The 19,088-nt window shown below is 35.0% G+C and overlaps 1 protein-coding gene across 4 annotated transcripts in view; it reads right to left on the bottom strand.

Moving 5' to 3' along the window:
- CAMSAP1 (calmodulin regulated spectrin associated protein 1) overlaps positions 1-19,088 on the bottom strand; it is a 69,109-nt gene that overhangs the window by 32,026 nt on the left and 17,995 nt on the right. For 2 of the 4 annotated variants that reach the window (XM_007475331.3, XM_007475333.3), the window contains exons 3-6: positions 5,365-5,627; positions 4,192-4,353; positions 3,567-3,647; positions 1,563-1,595 (exon numbers count right to left, since the gene is read on the bottom strand). In XM_007475331.3, coding sequence (XP_007475393.1) covers positions 1,563-1,595; positions 3,567-3,647; positions 4,192-4,353; positions 5,365-5,627 — 539 coding nt within the window. The remainder of the gene's footprint in view (positions 1-1,562; positions 1,596-3,566; positions 3,648-4,191; positions 4,354-5,364; positions 5,628-19,088) is intronic. The other 2 variants (XM_001373497.5, XM_056812709.1) reach the window with 1 other exon arrangement.

The raw sequence follows: 19,088 nt of genomic DNA, 5'->3' as shown, positions 1-19,088 counted from the left end.
GGAAATCATATACAGGTATAATTTCCCTAGATTTTAACAACTGACAAAATCATGCTATTCTTGTTGATAAAATGGAAAGATTTCTGGACTAACAATACTACCGTTAAGTAGATCCAGAACCAGGTAAATGAACAAATCCAAAAATAGGCATGAATGCCTTCATCTAAACTCAGAAAAAGGCTTCAGCACTATGATATTTAAAATTTCATCAATTACTTGGATGGAGGCTTAGATGACATGCTTAGCAAGTATATGTATGACACAAAGCTAATACGCTGGATGGTATGAGTCAGGATCCAAAAAGATTTTAGCAGGCCAGAACATTGGAGCAAATTTAATAAGATGAAATTAATATCTTAAACTTGGGTTCCAAAAATCAAATTCCCAAGTACAAAGTAGGAGAAGCATGACTAAAGTAGCATTTCTGTCTGAAAAAGATTCAAGAGTTTTTTGAGAGTCCTAATCTCAATTAATCAATTGTGACAAAACAGCCAAAAAAACTAATGCAACCTTGGGTTAAGAAAAGCACAGGGTATAGATGGAATAAATTTGTAATGTTTGACCTTAAAGGGCAGAACTAGGAACAATGGGCAACGGTTTCAGAGAGGCAGATTTAGGTATGACATAAAGAAAAACTTCCTAATAAAGCCATGCCTACATAGAAAAGAATGCCTCAAGAGATAGTAAATGACTTCTTCCTCACTTGAGACCTTCCATCAAAGAATGGCTTCTTATTACATAATAAAAGAGATTGTTTTAGTATAGATTGGACTAAAAGACCTTCCATCTCTTGATGTTCTGTAATAAACTTATCCATCTTTTAAACCCCACTGTGTTTTAACTATAGTGTATATTCAATAATTATTTCTTAAATAAATTTTCTTATACAAGTGTCATAAACAATCATTGGGTATTTCCAGCATTTTGGCAGAGGGTGAATCCCTGGCTATCACATTCTTACAAACAAATTATAGTGAAGCTAAAATACAATCTATGGACATATTAGAAGGATTTCAAAGGTGAAAAAAAAAACATTTCTTAACAGTCAACTAACAATAACTACTTTAATCTTTTTAAAGAATACCATTATTGTAACTAGACAATCTGATATTTTTATCTAGTAAGTAAACTCCACATTGTAAAACAGTATGGAACAGAAAAAAAGCTGCAAAAATTATGATATGTAGTTTGGTATCTACCTACCTCTCTTCAATTTACAGTTTAGGGAAATACTCAAGTACTATCTAAACAAAGAATGCATCCCTCAAGTTTTTGGTTATTACTATGATGTTAATGAAAGTGTTTATAAAAATAAATTATTTAAAAATAACTTAAGAAATATAAAACTTGGCATTCTCAAATGAAACATAACTTGTAACTATGATTTTATTCAGTATACATTCACATTACAGAAGCTTAATTTTCATTTAAAGAAGATTGTGAACAAGTAAACAAGTTTGTTGTGGATTTCTTTTGATAAGTAGTTTTTAATGAAAACAATAATTTATATTTAAAAGCCATGGAAATCTGTATGGTGATTGGTGTAAAAGTGGTTCACTTACAGGTACTAATTTCCAATACCATTTGGAAGGAGACTGCTCAGGAAGCAAGGAAAGGAAGGTAGGAAAGGAAAGGAACGTCAACAGATCAAGTAATGATTTTTGAATGCACTTAAGCAAGGCACACTTTGTAAATAGTTATTATTAGCAAGACAAAATTGTTAACTTTTTAGTTGAATGTCTATTCTAAATTGAAAGCAACACTATAAAATTTCACTTTAAAAGCTAATAATTAAAAAAACTTTAAGAAGCCTTAGTGCCCCTTTGCAAATCAAATAATGATTTATATTTGATGTTTGATAGTAGTAGCAAATTTTAAAGGGTTCATTCTTAAAAAACAAAAGCCAATTCTAGCTGCATCTTTATCTTAATCTTTTATTTTTGATTAAATGCATAACGCATTAGATGCATAAACTGAGACCCATTTCCATTTTAAGGACATTATATTCTCTAATAATAAAAACATAAGAAGTGCATTACAACCAATAGTTTTACATAGATAAGGGAAAGAAAAGGAGAGAACAAAGGGGAGAGTAATGTACAGTATTATTCGGTTCTATAGAATTCCCTTACTCTTTGAACTTCCTTGCTATGTACCCATGCCAAATTTTTGATACAGAATCATACACACTATAATAAAGAGGGACACAAGTCAAAAATATTCATTTCCTTGTAAGTCACCTCAGAATTCTTAAATTTAACATCTTTTTTCCCCCTTGGATCTACCATTCTGACCAAGAGTTTTAACCTCAGTCATTTCTCCCCATCCAAAAAAACTCTGCCAACTTCTGTTGATTCTCCCTCCAAAATATCTCTCAGCTATGCCCTTCTTTCTATTCCCACTATAACCACCCTAGTTGTGGCCTTTCTTCTAACCTAAATTATAAATAATAAAGACTATCATAAATGGCATTCCACTCTCCATCTCTAATTGTCCTCCATACTGTTAAGCTATATAATCTTCCTAATAATCCCTAACTGCTTTGATCACCCTACTCTTTTGCTCTCAAACTTTCAGTGATTCCCCTCTATGTACTGGCTGAAAGCTAATCTCACCCTAACATTTAGGATCCTTTCATTTCTGGTTGAAGCAGCTGGTTCAAGTTGCTGATTCAACTAGCTCAGTGGATGGAGCAATGGGCTTCAAATTAGGAGGACCCAAGTTCAAATCCAGGCTCAGACACTTATTAGCTATGTGACCCTGGGCAAGTCACTTAACCACTGCAGAAAGAAATGGCAAACCATCCTATTATCTTTGCCAAGATAATTCCATTGACAGTATGGGTCATGGGGTCACAGTCAGACACAACTGAATGACTGAAAAACAAATTTCTGACTTCAATCTACTTTCCTTATTTTTTACTACTACTCTTCATTATCCATGTTCTTGTTAAACTAGTCTACTCTCCATTCCTTGGTCTCATATTCCTCTTTCCCATCTCCATTCCTTTGTTCCCATTATCCCCTGTGTGGAATTACTTCTTCCCTCATATATTTCTGTCCCTCCTTACCACCCATTCCTATGTGTCTTGAAATCCCTATTCTCCCATTCCTATCTTAAAGGCCCAGCTCAGGTGCTACATTCTCCATAAGGCTTGCCTGAAATACACCTACCCAAACTCTATACACATATACACACACACACTCTAAAAAAAGGATCCATCCCTCTTAATTTATCATGACCTACTTGACCTCTCATCGGCACTTACCCATTCTTTATCGGTTTCTTGTCTAGTATTCTCTTTTTCCTAAAAAGTTTTAAGCACCTTGAAACAGAATATATAGCATAGCTCCCTTTATACCTCCAGTTTACTACACATAATGAGCACTTAATGATTCTTTATTGAATTTAGTTGAATTAAGTAATTTCACCAAATGAAACTTAAGATAGACAAGTAGCTACTATCACAAAGTTGAAAGATTTTCCACGTGGGGCTGCATTTAATTGTACTCAACAATGATTCTAAACCAAAGTTTCCAAAGAAGTAAAATAAAACCTATTATTACCTTTTGATGGGCAGGGCTCTCTAATAATTGCTGTTTTAATTTTACCTCTTTCTCTGTTATCTCCCTCATTTTAAGGTTCACCTAAAGAAAGAAGAAAAATTTGTAATACACAAATACCTTCATATTCTATTATCAATATCTTATTTACCTATCCAGAGACATCTAGAATTTAATATTTCATTTATTTTTAATAACTGTTAAAACTCTTTTACAAATAGTTAATAGTTATAGGTACCATAAAAGTGTGAATGTGACAATTCCCCTTAGAAGTTGAAAAGTAATTTTTTTCCTCTTTAATATGGTGTAACAATTTGTATATATTATATAGTGAGAGGTTAGTTACTACTACTAATTCTTTTTTTTTTCCAGTTACTGCAAAAGAGTGGACAACAAATTTATTCCCTGTGATGAAAAGTAAGTGTCCTGTGGATAGAAATCAGTGCCTTCCAGTGACTACTACTAATTCTAACATATGTGTAGATACAGGTCAATTATTAGGAGAAAGATATTCTAGTTCTCTATCCAAATATTTTAAAGAATCATTATTTGTCCTAATAATAAACCCACAATTGACTGAGGATATTATAATGAACTAGAGACATTGAAATGGCTTCAAAGTACTGACCTTGTTAATCCAGAAAACCATTGCATCCTCCAGATCATATGGCAGCTCTTTTGAGGCACTGAATGTAGAAAAGCGTTTGACACTGGCAACTACTTTTTCAATGCTGATCATTTCTATGGTGTAGGCTGTCATTAAAGCATCAATCATAGCCATATGTGAACTCTAGGGAATAGATATGTAAAGCTGGTAGTCATAATTTTGTTCAAAACCATAAATCTCTTATTGTGCTCCCAATCTAGTACTTTCTTAAATTCAGTGACAGAATTTAATTTGGCTGTCTCCGCTTTACAAAGCAATCCTATACACTATGCTCATATTTCTTTTATCCCATTTTTATTTTAAATTCTGGCCATAGGCTTATTACAAATAAGCAAAAGGGAGGCATATTCAATTGGAAGATACTGTGTATAGGAAACATGCTACCCTGTTCTTAAATACTTCATGCACAACTGCAAAACACCAATGACCAAAAGCAATCATTCACAAAGTTTATAGACAAGACAATCACCATTAAAGTCAATGAAAAGTAAGTGTTCCTGTGTAACATATATCCAAGTGGAGTCTAGCACTGTCACATAAATCATATGACTGTTTTTGCTGAATACAGAGGAAAAGTAGCATTGGATTAGTATAATCACCTATTGTAAAACAAAAATACTTTAAAAAGACACTCATTTGACAACCTGGTAAACAACAAAGACACAACAATATTTCTAAGATTTTTGCCTCAAAAATGTTTGATTTGAGTACCTAAATTAAACTAATTAGATTGTAAATCTTCTTGAACTTTTTATACAGCATTCACCAAGATAAAAATGCCTTAAAACAAGTCACTGCCTTTTTTCCATTATGTCAAAATGAATACCCAAACTTTTAAGAAATTTTAAACTTATATAATGTTTACATTACATTTTACTTGAATTTTGGTAGTTGCTGATGAGCTGCTGACTTAACTAAATTACTTTTTATTCACTTAGTCAAAATATGCAGAGGCAGTTGCACAACGCAGGTATGCGATGTAAAAGTCAATCCTGTTTCAAGAGATCAAAATATTAAAGAGAAAAATTAAGTGCATTTCAGTTCAGATCACCATAGCCCAAGGGAATATTATCCCCTAAAAAATCACACAATAGCCTAAGTTCAAAAAATGACTTAAATTCTGCTAGTACTCACCATTTTTATAGGAGCACAACTGAGGTCAGATTCAGTCACTGGGGTATCATCACTCTCTATTACATAAATTCCTTTCCGAGACAGAGCCTGAATAACAGATTGGTGTCCCTTTAATGCTGCTACCTGGTCACCTTTCAAAATGAGGCTACAGACCCGACAATATAACTCACTGGAGAGCAAGAGCTTGATAACAGGTGGTTTAATATGTTCTTGTTCATACTGGTCTATGTAAAATGGGTCTTTTAGATCTTCTGGGATATTATCTGAAACAACAAAAAAAAGAAGAATAAAAGTGACTGACTGAATTTATTAAATAAGGGAATAAGAAAAATCTCATTGATCTGATCATTCAAAATAAATGGTAAAGGTATGTATCAGTAAGTGACCAATAGCATAAAATACAACTGAGTTTTGAATGATTTTCATATGTAAAATTTCATTACTATATCATATAGACTATTTTAAGAAAAATACCAATGCTAAAAAACTTAATGCCAATTTTCAACAACAAAAATAACATTTCTCTAACTAAATTGTTCAGCATCATTACTTGAAAATAGAAAGGACTAGCAAGATAGTGAAGTAAATGTCTCTCACTATAATTTACCCCACAAAGGTTTCTCTACCCATCCTTACATTTTTTCCTTGAACATCTTCCCAAATAATCAAAACCACCATCACTGGTAGAGCTTGGCTAACTACTTATAGGGATGAGATGAGAGACAACTCCAATTCTTCTGGTGAGATGGAGGATCATCTATTCTGCTTCTAATGCCCTATATTTTCCTAACAATGTCATATTAACTACTAATATAATCAAAAGATCACAAGGCTTTGCAATCTTCCCCATCACTGACATTTTTAGAATTCTTAAGCCTTTTTCATCTGCCCTGTACCTAAACTTCTTATGATATGGTATCTCTGTCAATAAGAAAATAAATCCCTTGTGGACAGGGGTTGTCCCAATTTTACTATTTGTTACCCAAACACTTAGCACATGGCACACAACTTGGCAGGAAGTAGTAGTAGTAGTAGTAGTCTCTCGGTAATCGAGGATGACGATTGTCTTTGTGCGTTTTCATCTATGATAGATGAGAGTGCACAAAGACACTTGTGCGTGAAGAAGATATAAGTGGAAAAGTCGATGTACAGAGATAGTCCCACTCTCTCGGCAGGAAGTAAGAGCTTAATAATGATGACGACAACAACAAAAGTGCCATATATAGCAATTAAAATTGTACCAAGATGACTTCTGGGTAAAAGTGGCTGCAATCTAGACAAGAATCGCTTCCTCTCCCCGGCACGGAACAAAATAGACTACCTCAAAAGAGCATAAAAATCATCTTTGGAAGAATGGAGGGACTCTCCAGTACCCCACAGAAATGAAGGGAACCAGAGTAGGGGATCAGAGTGCTCACTGGGACAGGGAGTGAGTGAGGAACATCTCTGTCTGGGGGGGGGGGGGGGGCACACCAGGGTCCTTGGGATCTAAAGACTGCTAGAGAATGACCTCTCAGGGTCGTTTCACGGGAGAACCCTGTGCACTGCAGAGCGCGCAGACCACAGGGCCCCTACAAACGGCGAACAGTGTGGAGTCTTGAGAATCTGTAAAAACTGCCTAAGGCCAAAGCGTCGCCCCTTGCTGTAGTGAGGGGGGGTGGGGGGCACGCCAGGATCCCTGGAAACTGACAGGGAATACCAGAGATCCACCCCCTCAGAGCAGTTTTACAGGAGATTCCTGCACACCTGTGAGAAGAGACCACAAAGCATGGGGGCGGGAATGCTAACAAACCGCGGAGGCTGGGAAGAACTAGTCTGAGGCAACCTAAATCCACAGAAAACCCGCCAATATCACCCAGACCTCTGACCAAAAAGGAAAGGGGGAAAAAACCACCGAAGGGATGGCTCACACGGCCCAAAATCAATCCTCCAAAAAGAAAGAGAAAAAAGTGGCTATTGAAGATTTTTATGGTGGGAATACCCAAGGAAAAGAAGAGAAAGAGGATGAAATTCAAACAAAATCAAAACATGCCCCCCAAAATGGAAATTATCCATAAGCTCTGGAAGAACTCAAATTGGAGCTTATCCAAAAGATGGAAACCTTCTAGAAAGAAAAATGGGGAAAAACCCAGAAGGAGGTCAGCAGCCTGACAGACAAGACCTCACAATTGGATAAAGAGCTGGAAGCCTCTAACAGAAGGGCAGACCAAGCTGAAAAGCAAAGCCAGTCCCTAAAGACCAGAATTAAGCAACTGTAAGACAGTGATCTTGCAAAACAGCAAGAATAAAGCAAAGCCAAAAAATTAATGAATTAGAAGAAAACATAAAATATCTCATTGACAAGGTGACAGACCAGGAAAACAGAGAAAGGAGAAACAACATAAAAATCATTGGTCTGCCCAAAAAACCAGAGATAAACAAAAACCTCAATGTTATACTATAGGAGATTATAGACGAAAATTGCCCATATGTTCTGGAGCAAGGGGGCAAAATAGAAATAGAAAGGGTTCATAGAATACCCTCTATACTAAATCCCCAAAAGACAACCCCCAGGAATGTAATCACCAAATTCAAGAGCTTCCAAGCTAAGGAGAAAATCTTACAAGAAGCCAAGAAGAGGAGCTTCAGATATAGAGGAGCTCCCATAAGGATCACACATGACTTAGCAGCTAACACGCTAAGAGACCGCAAAGCATGGAACACGATATTTAGAAAGGCAAGAGAGCTGGGTCTCCAACCAAGAATCAACTACCCATCAAAACTAACTATACACTTCCAGGGGAAAGTATGGGCATTCAACAAAATAGAAGATTTCCAAGTATTTCCTAAGAAAAGACCAGAACTTAGTGGAAAATTTGACATCCAATCGCAGAGAGCAAGAGAAACATGAAAAGATAAATATGAAAGAAAGGGAAAAGGAGAAAAATCTTATCTTTTTCTTTAAGTCAAACTCTCTTCTATAAGGACTACATTTATATCAAATTATATATATTAATATGTGGGGAAAATGTAATGTGTAACTTTCAAAAATTGTATGCATCATAAGAGTAGTTAGAAGAATCACTCATAGGGAAAGATTAGGGCATCAAGACGATTTGGTGAAAGGGGGGAAAGAAAGAAAAAGGGAGGGGGGGAATCGTTGATGATACTAAGATTTGCTTCAAGAAATAGAGGGGGGGCCTAAATAGAATAATCTTTCCCACACAAAGATACACATGGGAAGGGGAGGGGGAAAATTCTCATATGAGAAGGAGAGGAAGAGAGCACGAAGTGATATTACTTAAACCTTACTCTCAGTGAAATCAACTCTGAGAAGGAAGAACATCTAGATCCATTAGGATCCTGAATTCTATATTATCCAACTGGATAACAGAGAAGGGGAAATTAAGGAGGGGGAGAGGGGAGGGTGTATAAAAAGAGAGGGAAGGAGATGGGGGAGGGGAAGGGAACCAAAAAAGGGAGGGGCCAGAAAGGGAAGTATATCAAGGGAGGGGACAAGGGGGACTGATCTAAAGTAAATGACTGGTTTAAAAGGTTATAGATAAAGAAGAAAGGTCAGAATTAGGGGAGGATATCAAAATGCCAGGGAATCCACAAGTGACAATCACAACTTTGAATGTGAATGGGATGAACTCATCCATCAAACGTAGACAAATAGCAATTTGGATTAGAACCCAAAACCCTACCATATGTTGTCTTCAAGAAACACATATGAGGCGGGTTGATACTCACAAGGTTAGAATTAAAGGATGGAGTAAGACCTTTTGGGCCTCAACTGATAGAAAGATGGCAGGAATTGCAATCATGATATCTGACAAAGCCAAAGCAAAAATAGACCAGATCAAAAGGGATAGGGAAGGTAAATATATTCTGTTAAAAGGGAGTATAGACAATGAGGAATTATCACTAATCAACATATATGCAACAAATGGTATCGTACCCAAATTTCTAATGGAGAAACTAGGAGAATTGAAGGAGTAAATAGACAATAAAACCATATTAGTGGGAGACTTGAACCAAACACTATCAAATTTAGATAAATCAAACCAAAAAATACATAAAGAAAGAGGTAAAAGATGTGAATGAAATCTTGGAAAAATTAGAGTTAATAGACATATAGAGAAAAATAAATAGGGACAAAAATGAATACACCTTCTCAGAACCACATGGCACATTCACAAAGATAAATCATACACTAGGTCACAGAAACATGGCATACAAATGCAGAAAAGCAGAAATAATAAATGCAACCTTTTCAGATCAAAAGGCAATAAAAATAATGATCAGTAAGGGTACATAGAGAGCCAAATCAAAAATTAATTGGAAATTAAATAATATGATACTCCAAAATCAGTTAGTTAGAGAAGAAATCATTGAAACAATTAATAATTTCATTGAGGAAAATGACAATGGTGAGACATCCTTTCAAACCTTATGGGATGCAACCAAAGCAGTACTTGGAGGAAAATTCATATCCTTGAGTGCATATATTAATAAATGAGGGAGGGCAGAGATCAATGAATTGGAAATGCAAATCAAAAAACTTGAAAGCAAACAAATTAAAAAACCCCAGAAGAAAACCAAACTAGAGATCCTAAAATTTAAGGGAGAAATTAATAAAATCAAAAGTGATAGAACTATTAAACTAATAAAAAAGACTAGAAGCTGGTACTTTGAAAAAACAGACAAAATAGACAAAGTACTGGTCAATCTAATTTAAAAAAGGAAAGAAGAAAGGCAAATTAACAGCATCAAAGATGAAAAGGGGGACCTCACACCTCCAATGAAGAGGAAATTAAGGCAATCATTAAAAACTACTTTGCCCAACTATATGGCAATAAATATACCAACCTAGGTGATATGGATGAATATTTACAAAAATATAAATTGCCTAGACTAACAGAAGAAGAAATAGAATTCTTAAATAATCCCATATCAGAAAATGAAATCCAACAGGCCATCAAAGAACTCCCTAACAAAAAATCCCCAGGGCCTGATGGATTCACAAGTGAATTCTATCAAACATTCACAGAACAGCTAATCCCAATACTATACAAACTATTTGACAGAATAAGCAAAGGAGTTCTACCAAATTCCTTTTATGACACAAGCATGGTACTGATTCCAAAGCCAGGCAGGTCAAAAACGGAGAAAGAAAACTATAGACCAATCTCCCTAATGAATATAGATGCAAAAATCTTAAATAGTAGATACTAGCAAAAAGACTCCAGCAAGTCATCACAAGGGTTATTCACTATGGTCTGGTAGGATTCATACCAGGAATGCAGGGCTGGTTCAATATTAGGAAAACCATCCACATAATTGACCATATCAACAAACAAACAGACAAAAATCACATGATTATTTCAATAGATGCAGAAAAAGCCTTTGATAATATACAAACCCATTCCTATTAAAAACACTAGAAAGCATAGGAATAAAAGAGTCATTCCTAAAAATAATAAACAGTATATATCTAAAACCATCAACTAACATCATCTGCAATGGGGATAAACTAGATGCATTCCCAATAAGATCAGGAGTGAAACAAGGATGCCCATTATCACCTCTACTATTTGACATTGTACTAGAAACACTAGCAGTAGCAATTAGAGAAGAAAAAGAAATTGGAGGCATCAAAATAGGCAAGGAGACCAAGTTATCGCTCTTTGCGGATGATATGATGGTCTACTTAAAGAGTCCTAGAGAATCATCCAAAAAGTTAGTCGAAATAATCAACAACTTTAGCAAACTTGCAGGTTACAAAATAAACCCACATAAGTCATCAGCATTTCTATATATTCCCAACACAGCTCAGCAGCAAGAATTAGAAAGAGAAATCCCATTCAAAATCACCTTAGACAAAATAAAATACTTAGGAATCTATCTCCCGAGACAAACACAGGAACTATATGAACACAACTACAAAATACTTTCCACATAACTAAAACTAGACTTGAGCAATTGGAAAAATATTAACTGCTCATGGGTAGGGCAAGCCAATATAATAAAAATGACCATCCTACCCAAGCTTATTTATCTATTTAGTGCTATCCCCAATGAACTTCCAAAAAAAATTTTTTACTGACTTAGAAAAAACCATAACAAAGTTCATTTGGAATAACAAAGGGTCAAGGATATCCAGGGAAATAATGAAAAAAAAATACAAAGAAGGTGGCCTTGCAGTCCCAGATCTCAAACCCTATTATAATGCAGTGGTCAACAAAACAATTTGGTACTGGCTAAGAGACAGAAAGGAAGATCAGTGAATAGACTTGGGGTAAGTGACCCCAGTAAGACAGTATATGACAAACCCAAAGAGCCCAGCTTCTGGGACAAAAACCCACTATTTGACAAAAACTGCTGGGAAAACTGGAAGACAGTGTGGGAGAGATTAGGTTTGGATCAACACCTCATACCCTACACCAAGATAAACTCAGAATGTGTGAATGACTTGAACATAAAGAAGGAAACTATAAGTAAATTAGGGGAGCACAGAATAGTATACATGTCAGACCTGTGGGAAGGGAAAGACTTTAAAACAAAGCAAGACATAGAAAGAGTCACAAAATGTAAAATAAACAATTTTGATTACATCAAATTAAAAAAGTTTTGTATAAACAAAACCAATGTAACCAAATTGAGAAGGGAAGCAACAATTTGGGAAACAATTTTCATAACAAAATCCTCTGACAAAGGTCTAATTACTCAAATTTGTAAAGAGTTAAATCAATTGTACAAAAAAGTCAAGCTATTCTCCAATTGATAAATGGGCAAGGGACATGGACAGTTTTCAGCCAAAGAAATCAAAACTATTAATAAGCACAGGAAAAAGTGCTCTAAATTTCTTATAATCAGAGAGATGCAAATCAAAACAACTCTGAGGTATCACCTCACACCTAGCAGATTGGCTAACATGACAGCAAAGGAAAGTAATGAATGCTGGAGGGGATGTGGCAAAGTAGGGACACTAATTCACTGCTGGTGGGGTTGTGAATTGATCCAACCATTCTGGAGGGCAATTTGGAACTACGCCCAAAGAGCGCTAAAAGACTGCCCTATGATCCAGCCATAGCACTGCTGGGCTTGTACCCCAAAGAGATAATAAGGAAAAAGACATGTACAAGAATATTCATAGCTGCGCTCTTTGTGGTAGCCAAAAATTAGAAAATGAGGGGATGCCCTTCAGTTGGGGTATGGCTAACCAACTTCTGGTATATGTTGGTGATGGACTACTATTGTGCAAAGAGGAATAATAAAGTGGAGGAATTCCATGGAGACTGGAACAACTTCCAGGAAGTCATGCAGAGCGGAAGGAGCAGAACCAGGAAAACACTGTACACAGACACTGATACACTGTACTAGAGAACGTAATGGACTTCTCCATTAGTGTCAACACAATGTCCCTGAACATTTTGCAGGGATCTAGGAGAAAAAACACTATCCACAAGCAAAGGACAAATTGTGGGAGTAAAAACACTGAAGAAAAGCAACTATTTGACTACAGGGATTGAGGGGACATGAATGAGGAGAGACTCCAAATGAACACCCTAATACAAATACCAAAAACATGGAAATGGGTTTGAATCAAGGACACATGTGCTACCCAATGGAATCGTGCATTGGCTAGGGGAGGGCTGGTGGGAGGGGGAGGAAAAGAAAAGGATCTTTGTTTCCAAGGAATATTGTTTAAAAATGATCAAATAAAATAATGTTTAAATTGGAGAAAAAAAATTGTACCAAGACAAGGAAGGCAGTTTGGCTGCAGAGTGGTTAGAGTGGACCTGGAGTCAAGAAGACTCATCTTCCTAAATTCAAATCTGGCCACAGAAACTTACTAGCTATGTGACAGGTCACTTAACCCTGTTTGCCTCAGTTCCTCGTTTGTATCTTTGTCAAGAAAATCCCAAATAGGGGTCATAAAGAGCCAAACACAACTGAAACAAATGAACAATAACAGGAGAATTAAAATTACATCCACTCAATGTAAAGCCTTCTAAAATAAGAGAAGGCTGACATTCCACTCACCCTAACTAATTTCAGCACACCCACAATTTCTGCACTCAGTGGGAACAACCAAAAGATCTGCATTTTAGGGGGCTACAAGAGACCTCTATCTTGTCCATTCTTTTTAGCCATCCAGCTTAACATCCCTTAACAATGAAAGAGATGAATTCTAAAAGTCTCACAGTGAAAAGAATAGGCATTTTGGATGAAACCCTGTAGGACAGAATGAGATGGTGGTCAGCAAGACAAGTGGCACATATTAAACACTTAATAAATTCTTTATTATTCAACCATCTAAGTTAATTACTTCTAAAGAAATCAGAAATAAAGTAAGCATTTGACAAGCAAACACTTCAAAAAAGCCAAACACAAGAAAGATAAATGAATATAGTTAATAAGAAAAGCCTACGCAATTAAAATTAATAATCTCTTGCCTTTGTTGCAAGATTATTATTTTAAATTTTTTAAGAGGTCAAAGGGAGAACAAAAAAAGCTCTATCAAGGGACAAAAGATTCTAAGGGGCTAAAGGGTCTAGGATGGGTCTAGACTGCATTATCCTGGGAGAGGATTTCTTTCACACAATGTCTATCTGAATATAGTAAACTCTACAAACTGCCCTTTCATTCCAATATCATAATATATGGACAATATACTCCACAAGCATTTTTCAGCTACTTAGATTTCTTGTGTGATTATTTAGACCAAGTTCTTGAATGATTATGGATGTCACTGAAGTAATTCTATAATGCTCCTGGGTTTGATACAATCATTACAATGTCTTTCACAAAGAGGAGCATCTGAAGACTTCTCTGAAATTGACTTTATATTAGATTCTCTTCACAGTGGTCAAAATCATTGTGGAAAATATATCTATTGTTTTATGTCTCACATGGCATTAATAATTAAGAAGTTATCTCTGATTATCAAGGTTGTCTCCACTGTCATGTATTTCAAGGATTCATAACTGACATATAAATGGGAGATATCTTGGTTTTTTTCAATCTATGAAATAAAGGATTAAATGGAGGAAACAAACCTAATGATTAGGATCTTAAATGTAAATGGATTAAATTCTCCAATAAAAGGAAAGTAAAAGGAATGAGTAAAAAAAAATGTTGTTTGCCAGAAACATTTATAAAATAAAAATACAAAATAAAAAGATGATATAACAAAATTCACCATGCTTTAGGTAATTCTAAAAAAAGGAGTTAAAATCATATTTCACATGAGGTGACAATAAAAATTCATATTGTCACAGATAAATAAGAAAACTAAATGTTAAATTTTAAAGATATTATAAACCAGTAATGGCAAACCTTCTGGGGACCCCATGCCATGCCCCACCTCCCTACCGCAGACTGTATTGCCAATGCCTGCCCCCCCACTGCATGCCTGCCATGCCCTGCTTCTAACTCCGTGCAGTGCCTCATCTACCCCTGCATTCGGGGGCAGGGCCAGGGGTAGGACAGAGATCCATGGGGAAGCTCCAGTGCCCCACACCCTCCCCTTGCATTTTGGGGGGGCAGGACCAGCCTGGCTACCAACCTGGGGTCAATCACACTCTGTGTCCCTCAGGGCCCATCTCACTGCTCAGCTTGCTGCTTCAGGGTGGGAAGGGCACATGGGAGGGACATGGCTGGGCACTGATCTTCACTTCCAGGTGAGAGACAGCTCGTGGCTTCAGGGTGGGAAGCTGCATAGCCAATTGCTATATTTGGGGCAGGGCCAGGCTCCCAGCCAGCCAAGCCAGAGGTCTGCATGTGCCCACAGAGGGGTCTCTGTGTGCCATCTTTGGCATGTATGCCATAGATTCAGTATTGGCTACAGACAGTGAATATTGTTATTAAATATATGCATCAAATAATAAACCTCTAAATCCATAAAGTAATGGTTGTCAAAAAGAAATCTAGAAATTAATATGTAATATATTCAAATGTAGAATATATCATGTAGAAATTCATTTCATATATAAGGAAATTGAGGCTCTGAAAGATTACTAATGACTCTCTAATAGGACTTTTTAGATACTATATATAGTACATGAATAGTTACTAGCTGACACATTCAGTGAATAAAATTAAAGCCCCAATCCAATATTTCCTTTAACTCTGATTCATAGCTACAAATATGAATTTTCCTCAATAAAGTAAAATCCTAAAATATAATGCATTCTTTATTTCCTAAGACTGAATTTTTACTATACAAGTGTAATTAGCATTATTGTTTCTGTATGTTTTGGTATGCCTGGCTTTCAATGAAATATCATGACTCATGACATTATTATACTAAATGAACACATATCTTGTTAAATGTTTTATAGCTTTTAGGTAATATTCCAAGGTCACATCATTTTTCTTGACCTTTTACAAAGTAAATTACCTTGCAAGACAGGAGAATGTATTTGGAGAAACCCAGAGACTCAATTAAAAAAAAAAAACAGTTGAAATAATAACTTTAGCAAAGTTGCAACATAGAAAATAAACCCACACAAGTCATCAGTATTTCTACATATTACTAACAAAGTCCACAAGCAAGATACAGAAAAAGAAATTTAAATTAAAATAATTTTAGATAAAAAAATATCTGAGAGTCTATTTGCTGACACACAGGAATTAAACAAACACAAACATAAAACACTTTTCACACAAATAAAGTCAGATTTAAACAATGGGGAAAATATTAATTGCTCCTGAGTGGCCAAACCAACATAATAAAAATGGTAAATCTACCTAACATCATAAAAATGGTAAATCTACCTAAATTAATTTACTTATTTCAATCAAACTGCCAAAAATTATCTTATAGCACTAAAAAAAATTCATCTGGAAGAAAAAATGATCAAGACTATCAAGGAAATTAATGAAAATTAAATGTGAAGGAAGGCAGCCTAGCCTTACCAGATCTCAAACTGTACTATAAAGCAGTAATCATAAAGCTATCTAGTATTGGCTAAGAAATAGAATGGTGGGCAATATTCAGTCCTAAAAGACCATAGCAATCTAGTGTTTGTTATAAACCCAAAGATTCTAGCTTTGGGGACAAGAACTAACTATTTAACAAAAACTACTGATCAAAATGGAAAACAGTATGGCTGAAACTAAGTATAGACCAATAACATCCTATATCTCAAGAGGAAATGTGTATTATGACTTAGACATGAAGGGTAACACCATAAGCAAATCAAGGAAGCATGGAATAAGTTTACCTGTCATATTTATGGCTAAGAAGAATTTATGACCAAACAATAGATAGAGAACGTTATGAAATAAATGTAAAATGAATAATTTTGATTCTATTCAATTAAAAAGTTTTTGTACAAACAAAATCAAGGCAACCAAAGCTCAAAGGTAGTAAACAAACTGGGAAAAATTTTTGCAACAAATTTTTCTGATATAGGTCTCATGTCTCAAATATATAGAGAATAAAATCAAACTATTTGATTGCAATACTATTTGATGATCAACTGTGAAAGATAAAGCTATTCTCAACAATACAATGATCTGAGACAATTCTGAAGGACAAAAAATGCTATCCACCTCCAGAGAAAGAACTGATGGGAGTCTGAATACAGATCAAAGCATATTATTTTTCATTTTATTTTGTGTGTATTAAAAATTGTTATTACATATAATGGGGAAAATAAAATACTCACACAGATGGCAATACAAGCAAATTGGTCTCTAAAGTGCTGGAAGAATTTTAAGTTCACCCAGCACCAATAGCCTACAGAGAGGAAAATTATATTTCTCTTATTTATCTCCAACAAGTTTGGATCTTAAAAGGGTTAAGCAGCAATTCTGATTACCTCTGCTGGCGGAGCTTTCATGGGGAAAAAAAAGCAGATGGGGAATTAATGCTGTCAAGCCATTAATAACATTACCTAAAGCACAAAGTGGTATACAGTTTACCATTCAAATATAAAGCACCAAAGCAGTTAGTTGAAATTCTTTAAAATCATTAATGATATAATATTTATGGTTTATAAAAAATTCTCCTCAAAATAATCATTTTATCATTACCCCCATTTTATAGGTAAGTAAATTGTGTTAATGATTGAATACTTTTCCTATCATATGTACAGTAAGTGTCCAAAGTTATATATACCCAAAATATCAGCTCTTTTTGTGATGGCAAAGAATTGGAAAGTGAGAGAATGCTCATCAGTTGGGGAATGATTAGATGATAACAGTTAATTTTAAGTTATTGTTTTCTTGGTTCTACTCACTTCACTTGGATACAGTCCTTGCCAGGTTTTTCTGAAAACCCTTCATCATTTCTTAGTACTCATTTTGCATTTCTCTTATGTATGATTTTGAGGCATTCTTTAATATCCCATATTTGGTTGTGAGATTTTTATCAAATCTACTTGTTACAAACATTTTTCTTCTAATTGACAGTTATTCTTTTTATTCTAGCATCAGTGAATTTATTTGCTTGATGTGCTAAAAAGGATGTAAGAGCTGTGAAGTGCAGGTTCCAAATCACACAGAATGATTCAACTGTTAAGTGTTCACCCATAAACTCATCACCTCCTGGAAACTTGAACAATTTGGCTGTCTATCTGTTGTCTCTATCCGTCATCATAGGACCATATGATGACCATATCATAATCATTTGATGACATCTTTAATTCCTAGTCTTCTTTGAAGTTCCTTATAGGTTACAGGATATGGCCTGCTCACATACTGACCATATACCACTTCAATGCCCTAAGAGTTTTTTAATCTTTAATTCTTTTCTGTTGCATGCTTCACTACCATAATGTAACACCATAAAAAAAAAAAAAGTTGGTATTAAAAGGGCCTCTACTTTGATGGAAAGTTTAGAATCATTAAAGCAGCTCTGTGATTTTTTAAAAGCAATAAAGTCTACTCTCTTCCTCCTATTCCAACTCTGAACCCAGTCCACTGTACCTCTGAACATCTGGCTGAGATTGATATACTGATTTTAAAAAAGCATAATTTGGATCACAGCAAAACCTTTGCACTTTTATATAAGTAAAATGCTCTATTTCATATTTTTTCATAATAATATCAATCCCCTGAAAAGTTTTTAATTTTCTCCTTTACCATAAGTTTAAAAAAGGTACTTTTTTCCATTCTCCTGTTTTTGTGGTTTTACTTTTCTATTTAAATGACATTAATTTGGAAATGATCACATGAAAAATGTTGCTCTAAACCTATTTTCAGCCAAATTACTTCCCAATTTTCTTAGCAATTCTTGCTGAGGAAGAATCTATCTTATAGCATTTCTGTTCTTGAATTAGTTGACTACAAGACAATTATCATTGTCTTCTAGGTCTTGTTTATCTGTTACTTTCTACTGACTCATTTTTCCATTTTTAACCAGACCCAAATAGTTTTTATTATTAATACCTTTTCAATACTTTAAAACTGATAGTGTCAGGCCTCTTTTTTTCATATTTTCTCTGAAATTCTTAATTAGGTTATTATTTTGTCTAGTTCAATAAAACAAACTTTTGGTAGTTTGGTATTGCACTAAATATGTACATCAATTTAGGTATCTTTATTTTGCTGACATTGCCCAAACTTGAGTGTTAACTATCTCTACCTAGGTTTTTGTTTCTTTCTATAAAGGTTGTTTTATCTTTTCACTTATATAAGTACTCCTTCAAGGGTAAGAATTGTCTTTCTTTTTTATCATAATTATATCTCCAAAGCTTAGCAGTGTTTGGTGCTTGGTAAGCACTTAATAA

This window comes from Monodelphis domestica, chromosome 1, assembly GCF_027887165.1.
Source record: "Monodelphis domestica isolate mMonDom1 chromosome 1, mMonDom1.pri, whole genome shotgun sequence".
In the NCBI taxonomy this organism is placed as follows: Eukaryota; Metazoa; Chordata; class Mammalia; order Didelphimorphia; family Didelphidae; genus Monodelphis; species Monodelphis domestica.
Note: the sequence above shows the minus strand (reverse complement) of the source record. Positions and strands in the feature narration are given on the sequence as shown.